This window comes from Solanum dulcamara, chromosome 7 (genome assembly GCF_947179165.1).
Source record: "Solanum dulcamara chromosome 7, daSolDulc1.2, whole genome shotgun sequence".
In the NCBI taxonomy this organism is placed as follows: domain Eukaryota; kingdom Viridiplantae; phylum Streptophyta; class Magnoliopsida; order Solanales; family Solanaceae; genus Solanum; species Solanum dulcamara.
This window is the reverse complement of record NC_077243.1, coordinates 34,402,043-34,424,055: the sequence shown is the minus strand read 5'-3', so window position 1 is coordinate 34,424,055 and position 22,013 is coordinate 34,402,043. Positions and strand designations below refer to the sequence as shown.

Sequence of the window (22,013 nt, the reverse complement as noted above, 5' to 3'; positions counted from 1 at the left end):
AAATATTTAGGTGGACTAAGGCTCCTCTCATAATTGTATTGGCACGCCATGGCAGGACCTATCCCACTTTGGCGGCCTTGACACAGCGGGATTCCTCCCGCCTGGGCGGCCTGCTCGAAGACAGAATATCCTAATTATTTCCAATTCTCCTATTAACATATGTACCAATAGGACACCATCAATAGATGACTCTAAGTCACTAATCCCACGAAACAACACATCAACGACTCTCCACTTGTTTACCCATGACCTCATACCTATGATGCAGATGCATCTAAAAGCCATAACATAATTCGAACATGCATATACAGGAACACATTATCAATTTACCATTTTAGGAGAAGTATATAATTTCACGGGGTAAATCTCTAATACAACAGTCAACATGGTAATATTTGGACCTTCGGTCCTTTCATATCAATTATTACATAGGGTGAGCATGCTTAATTATATTTGGGTAACTTTCTCTATCACCACCCATATAGTAAAGATCAATTCAACATATCAATTACTCAACTATAACAATTAAATGCATGATAAATATCATAATATTACTCAAATACTATTAAGAATTTCTCTATGATATAGACTAAACCATAGCCTACAGCCACAGGTAATCAAATATATTCATGGTAAGAGATCCATCAACACTAAGTCATTCATATTCACTCTTTATTTCATTATTCATATTACTCAAGTAATTCAGATGGAATAATCAACATAAACACAAGTAGTTATTTGTATAAACATATCCCTATATATACATCAATATCCATAATGCCCAAGTCTTTGAATTCTGTTATAATCAAGCTATTGTCTACACTTAATCTCACGAGAATCATTTGCCTTCTAAACAGTTTCACCAAGATTAACATTCAAATATTAGACTTTTATAACTAGTAACATAAAAATCATTATACACAACATATATTCCCACTCTAAACAACAATTCACAATCATTTAACCATCCAAACTCCATGCTCGAAGGCGTAGACATGAAATCTCCCATCAATCTACATTATATTAAGCAATGAGAACAAATTTATAACTATTCAATTGAGAAAACCTAGCCTACCTGGGCGCCAAGCAACTTTAGAAGGATTATAGCACGATCTCTAACTTCAGAAGGGAGAAATTATGGAGACAAGCCTGAATTCGTGGATTATAGCATTCCTTGCACTAGAAATCTCTTCTTTCTTTCTCTCCAAGCTTAGAATGACTTTTTGGGGGCTTCTAGGGTAACCCAAATAATGTACTTGCATACCAAAAAACTAATCCTACTCTTATGATGAATGAGATTCGTATACTTTTACTGTTGATATTTTTAGTAACGATGGGCTAGATTATTACAATAGATACTAATTTACCTCGTTGTTTGTTCCCGAATGACAATAAGGATGAGAGGGCACGAACCGATCTAAGAGTTTTTCGAAACCACTGATGAGAAACCATTACAACTTAGCTGAAAAATCACATCCTAGACTAACCCCTTTTACGTGAAATGTTATATCTAGAGTTATACTAACCCAAGTTCTATTTCAAAAGTTTTTATTGGATATTGTACCCCTCACATGTCATGATACCACCTTAATATTCTAAAATTCTATATCTCAAGACAGGAAATACCTCTAAACTACACAATTCATAAAGTTTATTGAAATCTATTCTAAACTGATATCTGGTCAACTCTCATACTAGGAAAAACTTTACCCAGGAACTTACACCCTAATCCATGTTATAACGAGCACACCATCTCCACTCAAAGAGTAGTAACCATAAAGTATCTCACGAATCAAATACAAGATTCAATACACCACAGTTAAGTGTGCAAGGATACGTATTCACAATTAATAATCGAGCATCGATCACATTCACTGACAATGATTCCATCATCAAAATCTCACCAAAAATGACCTCAACACCACTCTCTCACTAACAATGACCTCGATATCGCACTCTTCATCTCATCACAGTATCCATGAATAAAATGCAATTCTGCATGTTCACATATTAATGAGGAAACAACAGTTTGAAGCAATTCACAATCACAATGGGACTATCAAGGCACATCATAAGATTCACATCAATTTCAATATCAAGCATTTCACACTTTTCAATCACCATTATAGTGACACATTGCCTTTTTATTAACCTTGTTTATTCAATTCCTCTTTGATGTAAGGTACGGTAAGTCACTCTAAGCTATGCGTGTAAGGCCTTTCCATGAATGGCTAGTGAAGATTAAGGTTAACTCATATGAATACATAATCCATCACCTCGACCCGATAATATTACCCATATCAAAACAATAACCTTTATGCCAATTATCCACTAGGTTCTAAAAACACTAGACAACCATGACCAATCACACAATTAAGAATTTTACCCAGTATCTTAGCATAAATAAACATACACACTATAGGGATCTGTTCATCACCTACCTTAAACCAATAACATAATGATAAATAGAAACATCATTTTAGAAACAACTAAAGCATCAAGTTTCCATAAACTCAATCTAATAGTTAAAATAATTATGATATATAGACACACAATTTAGCAACCACTAAAGTATTGAGTTCTCATAAACTCAATCCAATAGTTAAAACAATCATGATCACAAGTACAACATAGCTCAAACTCTCAGTCTCAAGTCTTGACTCAATAAACATGGGACATCGTATTAAGGCCTTTAACATAATTCCAAGATCAACCCAACTAATGCATAAACAATAATTCAGCATCATATTGCTTAAAACCAGTTATGAAACATGTTAAGAAAATCTTTCATGACAATAAATTTTGCTATTATGCAACAATAACCCTTTTCTCACATGGTTCCCAACCAATTCTGACTGTCCTGAAATCATAGTTTCTCTACAGTCATAAATCATTCTTTTCCCTTACCATCTTTACCAATGATAAGTCCATCCATAATTATGAGACGTATTTTCTCACATAAGTATATCATTTAACACATCAAAAGTTTGTTCAATAATCACATTATAATTTATCACTAGACCAATGCACATAACCAAGTTATAACTCTTTTTTGAGAACAAGTACACAGAAACCCAAGCAATCACATCTCACATAATTTCAACTATTCAGGCAAGTACCTTTTACACTTAGATATTGATCTTAGACAACATAAAATTCATAACACATCGTATTATCTATGCAAGAAAAATTCACATGTCATATTATTCATGTAAACATAATTCACACATCGTCCATCAGGCAAATATCACTATACACAAAATCACAAAATTTGAAACCACATCATACAAGTAAGTCAAACTTATTAACTTAATTCGCTCTATGGATGATCATCCATTGATCATCCATGCACTTACATAGCCTCTATGGCTAGATACCAATTGGAACCTTCTCAGTTTTAATTTTTCTTGTTTGTGTTCCTTCTTCTGTGACAATAGTATCAAGTTTACTTCATTGCGATACCAATTGAAATATGCAGATACCAACTGGACTCAATCCATACCAAAAGTGATAAACCGCCATAAAAGGAGAGAAGAAATAGAATGACTTCCTAGAATGCTTCATAGCTTTCTAAAGATTATATGTGGACGTCAACACACAAATCCGAAGGAGTCTAATCCATACTTGTTCTTGTATTGAGAGACTGGTAACTTGAGCTCTGATACAACCTTGTCATGACCCAATCCATCAGGCTATGTTGACACCTACTCTAACACCTAGATAGGAGAACCCTTACAAAATATCATGCGAAAGTTTAACAAAATACCATTAATAAGCTAAAAGACTAATAAAATCACTTTATATTAACTTGAAAACTCCAATGTTATTATAAGGAACAATATAATATATCCAAGGATACTAGTCTAAATATGTACAAGAGCTTCTAAATATATATAGTACAAATAAAATAATGACACAACTCCAATCATAAGGAAGGAAGAGTAGAAGTTATTGGAGAATCATCTTCATCTTCACCTAAGAAACATCACTGACCTTGCAACCAGACTATATCAAGTGGCATAGCAAGAGTAGTATCAGTACAAACAACATGTATTGGTAGAAATCATTGGTTAACCCGATACCCATTGAATAATATAAAAAAATCGTTAAGAAGAAAACATGCTCTTGAGGAAATAAACCGCCAAACCTTTATGCACAAACTCTTATCATTCCCATTAACCTCAGTAAAGACGTTCAAGCCTAACTCTCATCCCTTCTAGTTGGTCTGCTGCCAACTCTAATACAGATCAAGCCTAGCCCTTCTATCACATAGAGGGGTTTTCAAACTACGGGTCACTACTAACTCTGTCTGACTAGTCTACTATCTTTAGCTTTCACACCAACACCTGACCCTAGAATAATTAACATCATACTTGAAAGAGGAAAACATTTAGATGGATTAAACCTCCTCTCATAATCATACTGGACCGCCATTATGGGATCTATACCACTCTAGTGGCCTCGCCACAACGGGATTCCTCCCGCTATGGCTGCCTGCCTGGAGATAGAATTTTGAATTCTTTCTAATTTCCCCATTTAACACATGTACCAATAGGATACTATAAATATCTGAATCTAACTCACTAATTCCACTAAACAACACATGAACGACTCTTCACTTGTTTACCCATGACCTCACACCTATGATGTAGATGCATCTAACACCCATAACATAATTTGGATAGGCATATATAGGAACATATTATCAATTTACCATTTCAGGAGCAATATAAGGTTTCATAAGGTAAATCTCAAATACAATAGTCAATATGATAAAACTTGGACCTTCGGTCCTTTCATATCAATTATTACACAAGATGAGCATGCTCAATTATATTTGGGTAAGTTTCTCTATCATCACCCATATAGTAAAGATCAATTCAAAAATGATATCTATATAATGGTTCTCTTATGAAACTCATACCCAATATATATATGAGTTGGACCATGACACCCGATCTAATATATGTGTTGTAACATTGCACCCAATCCTAAATATATATTGGAATGTGACACCCAATCTAATATATATGTTGGAATATGACACTCGATCCAATATATGTGGCAAAATGCGACACCCAATCCAATATTACAATCATGACTACAATCACAGTCCACAATGAATAGTTCACATACTTGCACAAACAAGTAACAGTTTCATTGAATGCAATTGTTCACAAATAGTCATTTCGTTGATTTCATTCTATCTTTCCCTTCATTAAAAACATTTCATCAAGCCTACTCTATTTACGACATCACTTTTAGTAGAGCAAGTTCAATATTATAGATTTCATGATCTTGGAATTGTAGACCAATCACAACAACATACCAATCACTCAACCACAATAATTAAATACATGGTAAACATCACAATATTACTCAAATACTATTAAGAGTCTCTCTATAATATAGATTAATCCATAAACTACAGCCGCATGTAATCAAATAGGTTCATGGCAAGAGATCTATCAACATTAAGTCATTCATATTCACTCTTTTATTTCATGATTTACATTACGTTAGTAATTCACATGGAATAATCAGCATAAACACATGTAGTTATTTGTATAAACACATCCTCTGTATACATCAATAACCCATAATCCCCAAGTCTCAGGATTCCGTTATAATCCAGTTGTTGTGTACACTTAAGCTCACAAGAATCATTGGTCTTCTAAATAGTTTCACCAAGATTAATATTTAAATATTGGGTCTTATCACTAGTCATATAATAATCATGATCCACAACATACATTCCCACTTTAAACAATAATTGACAAGCATTTAATCATCCTAACTCCGTGTCGAAAGCCTAGTCATGAAATTTTCCGTCTATCTAAATTATATTAAGCAATGGAAATGAATTTATAACTATTCAATTGAGAAAACCTAGCCTACCTGGGTGCCAAAATGTTTTAGAAGGATTATAGCATGATCCCTTATTTTTGGAGGGAGAAACTATGGAGACGGGCTTGAAATCTGTAGATTGTAGCCTTCCTTGTACTAGAAATCTCTTCTTCCTTTCTCTCCAAGCCTAGAATGAATTTTTGGGGGTTTATAGGGAAACCCTTATCTATTTTGGCACCTAAGGGAAAAATGAGATAATAAACATGCGTCCCTTTTAACTTATGGCCCGATGAATCCTGCTCTAGCGGCCAAATCCCGCCATAGCAGATCAGCATAGACAGTGCTTAGTAAAATGGGCATAATATTTTACTCCGAACTCCAAATGAGATAACTCGGAGGTGTTGGAAAGAAGACTCATAGAAATTTAATTTGACATAGTCATTTGGTGTTGATTCTAGTTTAAACTCAAGTCCGAAATTAAATTGGAAAGACACTTCTGACTTAACTTTGAGATATGGGCATCATACGACCTTAATTCAAAAATCTTGCACTTGCATACCAAGAAATTAATCCTACTCTTATGACGAATGAGATTCGTATACCTTTACTGTAGATATTTTTAGTAACGACGGGCTAGATCATTACAAAGATATTGAAGAGGATACCGATGTGGATCCTATTATTAATGCTACATTTTTACAAATAATGAAAGAAAAATCAAAGTACATTCTTGGTCAAGGATCCCGAAATAAGCCAACAAGTAGGATATCTAGAAATGAAATTCAAGAGAAACTTCAAGAGTGGGCATATTGCTCAATTTTGCAGATACCGGAAACGTGGTCCTATACCTCAGGCAAATGTTACCGAAGAACCTTTTGTGGCAATGATTACAGACATAAACATGGTTGAGAATATTGATGGATGGTGGGCTGATTCTGGTGCAAACCGTCATGTCTGTTATGACAAAGATTGGTTTAAAAAATATACTCCTTTTGGAGAGCCCAAAACTATCATGCTCGGTGATTCTCATACTATTCAAGTGCTTGGAACGGGAGATGTCGAATTGTGTTTTACCTCTGGAAGGATATTGACTTTGAAAGATGTACTTTATACTCCTTCCATGAGAAAAAACTTGATGTCTAGTTTTCTTCTTAATAAAGTAGGCTTTAAACAAATTATTGAATCTGATCAATATGTAATTGTGAAAAAAGGTATTTTTGTGGGAAAGGGGTATGCTTGTGATGAGATGTTTAAACTGAATGTTGAAATGAATAAAATTTCTACTTCTGTTTACATGCTTTCTTCTACTAATTTTTGGCATGCTCATTTGTGTCATATTAATGATCTTTATGTTAGAATCATGAGTAATTTAGGATTAATTCCAGTGATTAAAAAGAATTTTGAAAAGTGTGAAACTTGTAGTAAAGCAAAAATCACTAAAAGGCCTCATTTTAAAGTTGAAAGAAAAACTGATTTATTAGAATTAGTTCACACTGATATTTGTGAACTTGAAGGAATTTTAACTCGTGGAGAAAATAGATATTTTATCACTTTCATTGATGATTTTTCTAAGTTTACATATGTTTACTTAATGAAAAATAAAAGTGATGCTTTTGAAAATTTTAAATTTTTTCTCCATGAGGTTGAAAATCAGTTTGGAAAGAAAATAAAAAAAATTAGAAGTGATAGAGGCCGTGAATATGAGTCAAATGAGTTTAATTCTTTTGTTAGTTCATTGAGATTAATTCATGAAACTACTCCTCCTTATTCTCCTTCATCTAATGGTGTAGCGGAAAGAAAAAATAGAACTTTGGTTGAATTGACTAATGCCATGCTTATTGAGTCAAATGCACCTTTGAATTTTTGGGGTGAAGCTATTTTGACTGCGTGTTATGTGTTAAATCGAGTGCCTCATAAAAAGACTAAACTAACACCTTTTGAGTTGTGGAAAGATCACAAGCCAAATTTGGGATATCTAAGAGTTTGGAGTTGTCTAGCCTTTGTGAGGCTAATGGATCCCAAAGTTACAAAATTGGGTAAGAAAGTTACTACTTGTGCTTTTCTTGGTTATGCTTCAAATAGTACAGCCTATAGATTTTTTAATCTTGAAGATAATATTGTAATAGAATCAAGTGATGCTATTTTTCATGAAAATAAATTTCCTTTTGATTCTAAAAATAGTGGGGGTCAAAGAATTGAACAAAATATTTTATCACTACCTAGTTCTTCTTCTTCCATTTTAAAAAATAAAGAAATTGATGATTTTGAGTTAAGAAGAAGTAAAAGAGCTAGAGTAGAAAAAGATTTTGGGCCTGATTTTTATGTTTTTAATGTTGGAGATGACCCTTTCACTTTACAAGAAGCTTTATCTTCGCATGATTCTATTTTTTGGAAAGAGGCTGTAAATGATGAAATGAAATCACTAATTTCTAATAAAACTTGGAAGTTAGTTGATTTACCACCAGGTTGTAAAACAATTGGTTGCAAATGGGTCTTACGAAAAAAGTTAAAGCCAGATGGATCAATCGATAAATATAAGGCTAGACTAGTTGCTAAAGGATTTAAGCAACTAGAAGGCCTAGAGTTTTTTGATACGTTTTCTCCGGTTACAAGAATTACATCCATTAGACTTTTAATTGCTATGGCTGTAATTTTTGATTTGCATATTCATCAAATGGATGTAAAAACTGATTTTTAAATGGAGAACTTAATGAAGAAATTTATATGGAACAACCTGAAGGTTTTGTTGAAGCAGGCCAAGAAAGCAAAGTATGTAAACTTACTAAATCCCTATATGGCTTGAAACAGGCACCAAAGCAATGGCATGAAAAGTTTGATTCTTGCATGATTGAAAATAATTTTAAAACAAATGAGTGTGATAAGTGTATATATCATAAGTCTTGGAATAATACACATGTTATTATTTGTCTATATGTTGATGATTTATTGATCTTTGGCTCGAATATGAATGTTATTAATGATACTAAGAACATTCTTAGAAGCCATTTTGATATGAAAGATCTTGGTGAGGCAAATTTTATTCTGGGAATAAAAATTACTAGAACATGTGATGGAATTTTCCTTGACCAGTCACATTATGTTGAGAAAATTTAAAAAAAATATAATTTTCTTGATTGCAAGCATGTTTTAACTCCTTTTGATTCAAGTGTACACTTATTTCCTGTTCAAAGTGAAAATGATGTGATAAATCAAAAAGAATATGCTAGCATAATTGGAAGTTTGAGATATGTGACTGATTGCACTAGGCCTGATATTGCATATGCAGTAGGAGTACTTAGCAGGTTTACTAGCAAACCAGGTAATGAACATTGGCATGCTATAATAAGAGTTATGAGATATTTAATTGAAACAAAAACTTGTGGTTTGTTCTATAAAAAATATCCTGCTGTACTTGAAGGCTTTTCTGATGCAGATTGGAACACTCTAGCAGGTAATTCTTGTTCTACCACTGGTTATATTTTTAAATTGGGTGGTGGTGCTGTTTGTTGGAAATCAAAAAAACAAACTATAATTGCTAACTCTACCATGGAGGCTGAACTAATTGCTTTAGCTTCAGCTAGTGAGGAAGCGAATTGGTTAAGAGATTTATTATTTCAAATACCTTATTTTGAAAAACCAATTCCTCCAATTTTAATTCATTGTGATAGCACTGTAGCAATTGGTAGAGTTCAAAATCGTTATTACAATGGTAAATCCAGACCTATAAGGAGGAAACACAGTAATGTAAGATCGTATTTGACAAGTGGTACCATTAATGTTGATTATGTCAAATCTTGTGAAAAATCTTGCAGATCCTCTTACTAAGGCCTTAACAAGAGAAAAGGTCTAGAGCACATCGAGGGGGATGAGATTGAAGCCTATAAATCCATGAGTCATATATGAGGAAATCCAACCTGGAGACTAGAGATTCTATAACCAGGTTCAATGGAAAAAACGAATCATATGATAACTTGTTGTGAAAAAAATGCACTATTTTTTATTCCCTCCCTATGATGTGAGTGCATTGTTTCCTGTAGTGAATTGTGGAGGTTGAGTTTAAAAAACTCTTAATGAAAATCTGTAGCCTGTATGGGTGGAGTGTTAAATTTACAGAAGCACTCTCGACAGATTTCACTTATGTGAGTATGGAAGTAGGCCGCTTCCTATGAGAATTAGGCTTATTCTCAAAAGCACTCATAAAACCGGGATAGCACAAGGTCGTAATGTGCTGGCTTATAAAGCTCGTGACAATACCTTGATTACTATGTGTGAGCAGTAATATTTTATGTCCCTTAAGCAGTCATAGTTCAAGTCTGAGACCACTACGACTCTGGAGTAAAAGTTATTGTTTCACTAAGTAGAGGTTCAATGCAGAGCACACCTTCATTATGTATAGTAATCTTCCTTCAGCTGATAAACTCTCTTATACAATATTAAAATGAGTGGGGGATTGTTAGTGTGATCATTTTAACATTTTAGTAAATTGCAATTTTAGCAATTGTCCATTGATGACATTTAATGTCATCTTTATTATTCTTTCTTTAGTGTATAAAAATGTCTTTCATTATCATCTTTATTTAGTGCAAGACTAAATCATTCCATTATGTATTTTTAATCTAATTATCACTAATAAGTGGTGCACTAAATCATATTATTATGTATTTTTAATCTAATTATCACTAATAAGTGGTGCACTAAATCATAATGGTGCACTAAATTATAATGGTACACTAAATGATGACAATGATGGCATTCTATCATTTTTCATCTTTGTATGATTTTTTCTCATATAAATAGAGAGGTCTTCTTTGTTTTGAATAAAAGATAAGAGAGAAAAAATTGAGAGAGTTAAGTTTATATAAAAAAGAGAGTTCTTATTAGTTGAAGGGAGGTGTTCTTTGTGTAGAGCTTTAAACTCAACTCTTGTCCAGAGTTTGTTGAGTTACATTTTTGTGATAAGACTGTTGTATCCTGGAGGGGACAAGTCAAGAGGACTACTGCTGGACCAGTGAAACGATTTACTGTAGTGGGCTTGAATCTCCTTAAAGAGAGCGAGATATCCGCGCCTTAGCCAAGAAGTGAAGTTAATTTCTTCATTTTATTTTTCAATTATAATTTGTAATCTTATAATTTCACCAACATTTTTTTTTGCCAGTACAAACATGTAGAAGTATTTAACTTTTTAGAAGTAGTAATATATCTAGTGCATCAATCTTATGTATTGACCTTTGCAAATTTATATAATTCTTAATCTAAATATTTGCTAAAATTTCAAAATGAAATGTGTATTGTGTATGTAGTAACTTGGGGTATTGAAAATATGTGATTTTTTTGCAAAAAATGTTGTTGCTAAAAGCCTTCCTAACAAATCACAAACTAAGTTTTTGCCAAATTTTTGCAACAACTAATTTTGTTGGTAGAAATTTAATGTCGAGAATTTTTTATAAGCCACAACTATACGAATGTAAGGCAACAATATTTTTTGGGCATCAATATATTTTTTTGTTGCAAAACTTTTTGCATTGGCGTTTATTGCTACAACATGCAACAACATTTGTATTGTTGCCAAAAGTACTTTTGATGTAACATCCAATAGGGGTGTACATGGATTGGGTTGGTTCAGATTTTTTATAAACCAAACCAAATCATTTGTGTCGGGTTATTAAATCTATAAACCAAACCAAACCAATAAAGTCGGGTTTTTCGATATTAATTTTTCTCGGGTTTTTTGGGTTATTCGGGTTTTTTCGGGTTTCTCGGGTTTTCATAGTATCTAATAAAAAACAAAGAGCGGTGCTTCTTAAAAAGAATTATAGTATAAAATATCAACATATAAGATGGAGGAAGAACACTGTTTGAAGTTTTAACTTTATAATATAACTTTATAAGATGGACTTTTTTTGTATATTATTTAGATGAGTTTCTCAAGTCCAAACCTAAATGTAAGAAAGAAAAAACAATTATGAATTTTTTTTTAAAAATATTTATAAATTATATTTTAATAAATATTTTTATGTATAACATAATTTAAGAGTAGTATATCTATAATCGGGTCGATTTGGGTTCGGTTTGACTTTTTTTAGTTAAAATCAAACCAACCCTATAATGGTCGGTTTTTTTTTTCAAACACCAAACCAAGTCAAACCAAACCACTAGTCGGGTTTTTTTTCCGGTTTGATTTGGTTTGTCGGTTTGGTGCGATTTATCGATTTGCCCTGTACAGCCCTAACATCCAATATATAGCAACAAAAAATATTTTTGGGAAATGGCTTCTTTTTTATGGTGATATTAAATCCCATTGCATTAGTAATACTTAGAAAGTTATAGTATTAGTAATACACACCTTAATACAATTTACATTAGTTATACATAGCATGAAATAGTGTATCAAACAAGGTACTAGTAATACACCAAATTAATGCATGGATTATTTTTACTAATTCACTCTACGAGCGACCCCCTAGTGAGTTATAGGAGTTCTTAAAATTAACAATTTTTTTAAAAAAATTTGTAGATTTTTTCCACACATTTTCTATTATATTTATAGTTGATTTGACCTATATATGCATAGTGTAGAAAAATAGAATGCTATATGATACTTTTTCAATAGTATTTTTTTTTTTAAAAACACACACATCCAAACTCTATTTAAAAGAAACTTTGAATGAACTTAAAATTCATCCAAACTTTCTTTTTTCCCCCTCTCATATTTAAGATCTATAATTCGTATGTAATTTTTCACTTTTTGAAAAAAATGTCCAGTGAGAAAACTGTTAGGATTTTATTATTTTGAAATAGTGAAGTTGTTCAAGATAATACCATTATCCATTATAATTGTCCACCACAAGTCAATGCTAGATTTTCAATTACACTGAACTACTAAACAATATTTATTAAAAAAAAACAAGAATTTAAAAGCACGATTTTAACTTGACTGTAATAGGGAGACGTTTAATATCTTTTTCGTCGCTAGATTTAGTAAATTATTGTAAATTAAATTCAAGAACGATGATTCCTGATAGACTTTTTGAGGGTGCCGATTGATTATAAAGATCAAATTAAATTAACAATATTTGAAATTTATACTAAAAATAATTATAGGACTGCCGACATATTTTACCTATTCGAACTGAATTCCATCCTACTTATGTTGAAAGTCTCACTTACTCAAACTGAAGTCCATCTTACTCATGTTGAAGTCCACTCTTACACAGGTTGAAATTTTGTTTACTCAGCATAGTGCTTCTTGACACAAATATTTATCAAAATTTTCTTACTAATCAAATCAAACTTATCAAGAAAGAGAGTGACAATAGCTATTTTTATCTGTTGTTGTTGTGTCACTATTTCTCAGGTTATGATAGCATCTATTATACCCCATCAGTAGGTAAGTCTAACCCCTACCCCTGAATCAAAAGCAATGGGCTACTAAGTGAAAAAGAAATAAACGAAACAGAAATAATAATAGCAAGAAGAAAGAGGAGCCGCCAAAGGAACACAACCAAAGAACCATCTCCAAGACCTGACATCAGTCAGTAATTGAGCATCTAAACAAAATAAGAGGACAAGGCTTTTACAATTACAAAGTAGGTATAGACCGTCTTTGAATACAACATAAATACTAGCCTAGCCAAAATAGATGGAAATCGGCAACTCCGGACGCCAGAAGTTCACCCAATCCACAAATGCAAGCTGCCCGCACTAAGTCCAAATCACCGGCGATAACCCGTACTATGATCTGCAGGGTGCAGAAGTGTAGTATGAGTACCAAATTAATGGTATTCAGTGGGCATAGACTGACTGAGCTCCATAGATAAATCAAGTATAGATAACATATAATAAGATAAATACAACACAAGTTACTAATTAGGAGCTAATACAAGATAATACAAAAAATAAGAGCAAACAGATATGGTACATAGAGTAAAGAATAGAGTCAAGAAACACACCTGAAAGCACAAAACAACAACCTATTTAAAATAAGAAGGCGCTATAGGAGTCAACTAAATAAGAACGGAATGCTGAGTGTATGCTGAGTGTCACTGCTAATCACATGACTACCTAGAAACTAATCCAACTCAAACTAGTAGGAAATACCAATCAACAAATACAGACTAAGACCCCCCCCCCCCCCCCCCCCCCCCGAAAAACCAATTGCATATACAACAATGGATAAATACAAGTATAATCACACTTTTAAAAAAAATTAAACGACCCAACAGGCTGATTTTATTTAATAAAAGAATATATACAAAATGGACTTAGCCGAAAGTGCTAAGCCCAAAAGAAATCAGCAAAGAACAAAACAAAAGCAAAAAGCAAATAAACAAATTAGGAAAGTGGAAAAGGACAAAAGTCCCTCTAGATTCCTCCTAGCATCATCTTCTTTGGAACCCCTCTTTCATCAGTGAGCTATTGGAGCTCCAAATCAAACTTGAGCTTCCAACTGGGTCTCCATGAAGCTCGTCTCGCTCGATTAAAACCAATAAATCAGCAGCAGAGGACGAAACGGAAGCATTGGAAGTTCGAATCTTTGTATACCAGGAAGAACATGTAAAATCTGAATCGATATTAACTCCTTTGACAAGGTTATTGTTGCTCTTTCTTCCATTGTTGGTCTCCAGATGAAGGAAACTCAACAGAACTTGCAGCTGCGGCTCCTCTTCCTCGAGCGTTCCGCTTTCTCAACCAAATCGGAGCTGAAGCTCGATTCAATTAGGTGTAAGTTTTCTCTCAAAATGCCTTGGTATTGTACGTACTAACTTCCATTGAAACGTCATCTCGATCTATCCATGATAAATGATAATACTCTTTTTGCTCAACTTTCTTCTTATAGACTCGATGTCGATCCAAGATCGTATAGATTCTGTGGATAGAGTATTGTTGGTAATCTATCAATTTAGCCTCAGGTTAGTTGAAATTAGTTTCTCTTCTAAGATCCAAACTTCAGTGGGTTCAACCCCAAAACTAGGATTAATACCACCACCAAAGCTTAAATCCTTAAAGAAAACTAATTTCGGACATCATTTTGCGAGGCTTTGCATAGATTTCTGGGATTTGCATTATTGTACAGCTTGTGCAAAGTATTTATGAACTTCAGCAACCAGTCAGGTACACTTTGAACCCAACCAATTTCTCTCTTCTCTGTCAGACTGAATTATTGAAATAAGCAATTTCGAAATTATTCTGCTATGTGGATTGTGAAATAATAAATCTACTATAGATGTTAATTAATATCTACAATCTACGAGTCCTAATTTTATACCATACGAAACACCCCAAACTCTCACCAGCTACATGATATATCAACCAACTAAATTTCATCCGGACATCATACAATGTGTATCAGCTTTATCATCTAATGTAGCTTTATTATTCACCAATATCATCTGTAAAGAGTATTCAAAACAAACCATTTACAATCTTATTGTGTTTGATTGCCTTATCCTCAACTGTAGAGTGCCTTGTTTATCTAAGATGATAAATCTTTTGGTTATATCTGGAACCTCCTAGAAAAATCTAAATTCATATGTACCTGCAAAAAGAAAAACCAAGTTAGCAAAAAAGCCAACAAGAGTATTTCCCTCCCTTAATGAGTGTTGTACTCTTACTGATAAATAATTCCTTAATTTGTTGATGGAATTGACCTTCATTGTCACATTCCAAGGTATTTCCCACTCTCCATTAAGCATATATACCAAAGCAAAAGAGTCAGTTTCAATTATAATGTTTGAAAAATTATTTTCCAAACAACATTGAAGACCTTCTCTAATAGCAATAGCTTCAGCAACTAGATTAATAGAATCAGGAATCCTCACTCCCTTAGCAAATACCAGCTCTCCTTCATGATTTCTGATACAAAAGGCAGTAGCACCAGGCCCATTTAGAAGCCCCGTGTGTATTACATTTCCAACACCCACCTGGTGGAGGATAACATTTAACCCATTTAGAAACAAACCTAGGTCTGAAAATATCCAATAGAGCAACCATATGAGGCCAAGTGGAGGGAACATCGATAGATTGAAACTTAGGTTCCCACCATATAAATTTTTCAATATACTCCCTATTTAATAACATATTCTTCCACAATTGAGAACCACCTTTCCACTGAACAATAGTTGGAATGTGCTTCTTGCAGTATTTGTTTCACATAAAATTTGTCCATAAGGTATTTTGAGTCCTGAATCTCTACCATAATTTTGCATACATTGCTTTAGAAACATCAAACATGGATCTAAAACCCAAACCTCCTTCCTGTTTAGGTAAACACACTTTCTCCCATGCAACCCAGTTTTTATTCTTGCCTGTAATTTTGTTACTCCAAAAATATTTAGCAAACATCCTATAAAATTCTTTAATCACGCAAATAGGAGGAACTATCTGTAGCACACTAGTGATAAGAACTTCTTTTCCTCCATATGACAACATATTCCCTTTCCAAGATTGAAGTTCTGCCTTCACTTTCTTTATAAACTCTGCATAATATTCCTTCCTTTTTCTGGAGTGGGTGATAGGAAAACCTAAATATTTCAAAGGAAATTGACCTCTAGAAATACCTGTGCATTCTTCCACCAATTGTATATCAGCAGCCCCTACACTTTGATGTAAATAAAAAGCATTTTTCTCTTTGTTGAATTTCTGACCTGACTGGACTTCATACTCCTGCAAAATTGACACTATTCTCTTCAAAGAGTAACTTTTAGTCGAAGAAATATAATAGCGTCATCTGCGTAAGCCAGATGATTAAGCTTAGCACTCAACTTTGGTGAACCATACCCCACAAATTGATCATCCTCAAACAAAGCATTTAGGCCCCTGGAAAGCACTTTTGCTGATAAGATAAATAGAGCAGGAGATAAAGGATCACCTTGTTTCACTCCCCTAGTGGAATGAAAAAAACCATATGCTTGGCCATTGATCAAGACTGAATACCAGTTGTTGGAGATCAATCTACAAATCAAATCAACAAACAATTTTGAAAAGCCCATTTTCCTTAAAACTTTCATTAGAAAGAACCAAGATACTCTATCATATGCCTTGGTCATATTAAGCCTTAGGACCACATTTGCTGGTTTACCCCTCTTTCTGATGTTAGTGACAATCTCTTGTGTCAAAAGTACATTTTCAGTGATGTTTCTACCTTTAACAAAGCCTGATTGATTGTGGGAGATCAATTTGGGTAAATAAGCTTCAATTCTGTCACGAACAACCATGGATATAATCTTATTAATGGAATTACTCAAACTAATTGGTCTTAAATCAGAAAAGGATTGAATTTGTTCCTTCTTAGGTAATACGACCAAATTAGTGTGAGTAATTGATTTAGGAAGTGAATTACCTCTGAAAATATCTTGTACCTTTCTGAAAATATCATTACCCACTGTATCCCAGCAACATTGATAGAAAGCACCGGATAAACCATCATGACCATTTGTACTATCGCCATTTAGATTGTAAACAACTTTTTTGATTTCCTCAAGAGTTGGTTGCCTACAAAGATTTATGTTATCTGCCTCACTGATAATTTCAGGAATGTTACTTAATAAGGAAAACTCTGTAGCATCTCTTTCTTATAAGAATTGAGAATGATAAAAGTTTACTGCCTCTACTGCAATTTCCCCTTCCTCCTTAAGCCAATTCCCCTGATTATTCTGAATTTTTTGCAGTTAGAGCTTCTTTATTCTTCCCTTCACAATACTATGGAAGAATCTTGTATTTCTATCTCCATTATCGAACCAATCATATCCAGCCTTTTGTTGTTAGAGGATTTCTTCAAAGTGCAAATATCTCTTAAATTCAGCTTGAACTCTTTGAAGCACTTGTCTGTTTTCAGCACTGGATGTTCTTCGAACAATTTTTCTTTAACTTTGATAATATCTTCCCTGATAACTGGTTGCTTAAAAATATCACCATAAGTATCTTTTCTCGATTTTGTCAAAGCTGTTTTCACTCTTTTTATATTCTCCTTGAAGGTTATGGATGGGTTCAAAGACTCATTTTCTACCCAGTTCTGCCTTACCACATCAATAAAGGATGATTTTTCAGTCTAGAATTTAAGAAACCTAAATGGTTTCTTATACCTGGTTACACCTTCTCCACAAGTTAAAAGCATAGGGGCATGATCAAACCCTGTTCTAGCTAGATGCTCCAGTTCCATGTGATTAAACCAATCCTGCATTTCTAGATTAGAAAGAATTCTATCCAATCTTTCAAAGATACACTCATTATTAGCTCTACCATTCCACCAAGTAAATGGGTTGCCTCTAAATTGTATTTCATTTAAATCACATAGTCTTCATGATCAACATCATTCACAGGTAAACCACCTATTTTCTCTTCTGCATTCAACACAACATTGAAATCCCCTCCAACTAACCATGGACTTGTCATTCCAGTAGCTGATTGGAAGATATCTGATTGGAAGATATCTTCCCATCACATTTGTCTTTAATCAGCATTACACTTATCATAAGCTAATGTAACAAATAAACTATGATCATGACTTTGATGATGTAATTGCAAAGTTAGTTGTTGCTCAGTTTCCTTCACCACAGTAGTAGTAAAATCATAGTTTGTAAAAAACCAAATTTTAACATTATAATTATAAGTAGCCAGAGGCATCCTCAGTCTTCTCCTATATTTGTTAATATGTCTAGAGTTCTGAAAAGGTTCCAATAGTCCAATAAAAATGAACCTCTGGAAATTATGAAGCATCTGAACTCAATGAAAGGCTTGTTGAGACTTCACAGATCTAATATTCCAACTTAGAGCCTTCATATCTCTTAGTCACTGATTTAACTCTCTTCAAATGAACTCTGGTTGGCTGAGTATTTTCTCCATTGCGCTCATTTTTCCCCTTTCTGGCACCTTTTAAAATCTTTGGAGATATAACAGCTTCAAGAGGCACATAATCCCATGTATCCTTTGAGCAGTGGCGGACCCAGGATTTTAAATAAGGGGGTTCAAAATCTAAATAACTATACACACGAGCTAGTCGAAGGGGGTTCGACATCTACTTTATATACATAAAAAATTATTTTAACCATGTATAAATAGTACAATTTTCCGCCGAAGGGGGTTCGGATGAACCCCCTCGGCATAAGGTGGATCCGCCACTGCCTCTGAGTCCTCGATTTCAATAACACCTTTAGCAATATGGTTCTCTTCTGATTCAAGACCCTTCACTTCTTCTAAATTATGAAACACAATATCATGTAAAATTCTATTAGGAGACTCCATTTGAATCATTTGGGACTCATCTATTTGAAATGCATTAGGAACCTCCACAATAGACAACTCCACTTTTGAAACATAATCTGCTTTGCTGAGTATCAAGTCCTTCTGTTGGTTGTTTATATTTCTGCAAACTGCATGTTCATATAAATCAGTAGCATTAACCTTAATCTCATTGCTCTTTTGTTGTACTTCATCTCGATCTACATTAATGTTGCTGGGCTCTTAATCTTGCCCTTTAACTGCACCTATGACCTCAGTCTCATTACTATTCTTCTGTACTTCATGTCTATCTACATTGGTGTTGCTGGAAATTGTATTCTGCCCTTTATCTGTATTATGACTTGAATCTTATTGTTCTTCTGATGTACTTCATCTCCTTTAATATGTTTCTAAGTATTTGTTGTTCTTTGTTGCGCATGTTTATCAAGAACAATTGTATCATTTTTCTTACCAAAGGACCTTGTGATCCACTCTTTCGAAGGTTCCCCTTGCTGGTATATTCCTGCATCCTTATTAGTCTTCTTATTCCTACTGATTTCCTGCTCACTTATTGCTTGTAAGTTCATTTCTTTATCCTTTTCCTCTCCATTTTGTGTAAGAGCATTAAATTTTTTCTTGATTGCTTTAGGTAGCTAATATTTAGGAGGTCTTAAATCTTTCACCACATCTCAGTGTCCAGGGTCACCAACCACCCTATCATTTGACAAGAATCTAGCTTTATCTTTTTGAAATCCATGCATATAAGGGAGTTTGGGGGGAACATGTTAGGGATCTGAATGATTAATACCGCCACCCCTATCATGTTGAAAATTTTTCAGATCTCTAGGTTGTGGTATCTTGTGCATTTTGCATTCCTCATTACTATGCCTTTGCATTTTGTAATCAAAACAATATTTTGGAACATAGTCGTATTTAATAGAAACCATGTTATATCTACCTACCCAATAACTTCATTCTCTATATTCATTAGAACAACCTTAGGGAAATTCTTTTTCAAATCCACTAGCACCTTCACACGAGAACAACTAGGCCTAGATTTATTGATAGTGGCTTGATCAATTTGTATAGGTTTACCCACGACAGTAGCTAAAGAGAACAAACATTGTTTGACAAAGAAAGCAGGCAATAGGTTAGGGAAAGAGATCCACACCATGACCATCGAGGTTTCTTCGTTAACCTTAAACCTAGAATATATCAATGTGCGCATTAGGTAAGAATACCCGTCTTTGCATTTGATATAGAAAGCTCTCTTCAAAAGCATATTAACAAAGTCCTTATGTTTTGTCAAACGTATGAGGATATGCTTAATACGAAATAGACCAATTTGACAACTACCCTTAACATCACGTTGTTGAGGAATTATCCTCCTCAATTCTTCCAAATCACTCCAATCATGCGTAAATTTTGCAATCACTGCAAATTGAAGCTCTTCAACTTGGTTCATCCTGTCAACCTCTTCCTCTGTCCATTTGATTTTTGGAATACCCCCAACAATTGTAATATCTCTTCTAAGACTGTCATGACTTTGTTGAGCTGATTGGTTAAGAGATTCTTCAAATGATATCTCTTTGGGAGACTAGGGTTTACTAGTTTAGTTGCACCGGAGGATCTTGAAGGTAAAGGAGGAAATTCTGATGTAGATGTTAGTAAAGTATCCATCAGAAAACATAACCCCAAAAGGTACAATCAATGACAAATATACCCCTAGCCCCCATAAAACCGGAGGACCAAACAATAAACAAGTATGTGGGTGATAGGCGAAGCAAATTAATGCATATACTAAAAATCAGTAACATCATCAGTGAGTCTCAGAGATCATCAACAAATATATATATAGACCTACCCTAACCCTCGACCTTCTAGGTGGGACCTATTTAGCTCCCTCATTTGATTCGGGGGGGTAACAGTTAGAAGGGCTCATAAGGGACATGGATAGTTCGTATAAACTGACTGGGCCAGAACCAAGTCTTATACATAACATGTATCATCCCCGTAGTTGTTCTGGAGAGTGAGTAGCTAAGCCGATTTAGAAAAAGGCGAAACTACGCCAAATAGTCAAGTACAGGCTAAAGGCATCCAAGATGCAATTAATGTAGAAATGGACGCCGCCTCTTTGACTATTAATAAAAATTGAATGCATCCTCGATGCCTCTGATACTACCAATATAAAAGGAGTATGTTCTAGACGCATCATAAGTCTCAAAACCAGTAAGCCATCACCAGCCTCCAAACAAGATACACATATTCTAAAATATTACATCAAGTCTCTCCATACTATCAAGTCAAAGGAACTAAGCAAGGATCCACTCGCTCTTCGAATACAGCCTTAGGCCCAACAATAGATAATAGACCTTAGGAAATCACAAGCCTACGGCTAAACATAAAAGCTAAGTAATCGAAAAATGGCTCAAAATCAGAGTGGGGGAGAAATATCTCTAGGATTGACGCCTGTTACGACCCAAACTAGGGTCAAGTTGTGACACGGCGATCGGGATGCGAAGGACCCCAGCCAAGCCATCTTAGCATTCATTGCATTCATAAGGTAGAGAACATGATAATAAGATGTAAACGGAAGTAATAAACTTAAGGGAGTGGGACTAAGAGAAATCAATTCAATAGACGTCCAACACGGACTACATCATTTAGCCGGCTAAACATGCCTCTAGTCTAGTCTTTGATGGGGGCTTAGGAAAAGTTCCTTGCTCACCCTAACAATAGAAGAAATTCAAGTCAAAAATAAGAATAAAAGTCATGTCCTCGATAGAATGAGGACTCACCAACTCCTTGAGAATCTAGGTAACTCTAGCCACGAATAAGATGGTTGTGAGTGTCGTGCATCCCTACATTATGAGACAACATAGGAAAAATATGCATTAGTATGTTTGAATTTACTAAGTATGTGAGGTATGCATGAAAAAGTAAATGAGCGT

General features: G+C 34.1%; 1 protein-coding gene across 8 annotated transcripts in view; it reads left to right on the top strand.

Moving 5' to 3' along the window:
- Window positions 1-14,108: 14,108 nt before the first annotated feature.
- LOC129894343 (uncharacterized) overlaps window positions 14,109-22,013 on the top strand; it is a 41,134-nt gene continuing 33,229 nt past the window's right edge. For 2 of the 8 annotated variants that reach the window (XM_055969996.1, XM_055969995.1), the window contains exons 1-3: window positions 14,119-14,568; window positions 14,684-14,756; window positions 14,894-14,958. In XM_055969996.1, coding sequence (XP_055825971.1) covers window positions 14,472-14,568; window positions 14,684-14,756; window positions 14,894-14,958 — 235 coding nt within the window. In that variant the 5' untranslated portion in view covers window positions 14,119-14,471. Of the gene's footprint in view, window positions 14,569-14,683; window positions 14,757-14,893; window positions 14,959-19,511; window positions 19,578-22,013 lie in introns of all 8 variants that reach the window. The other 6 variants (XR_008767671.1, XR_008767669.1, XR_008767670.1 and 3 more) reach the window with 6 other exon arrangements.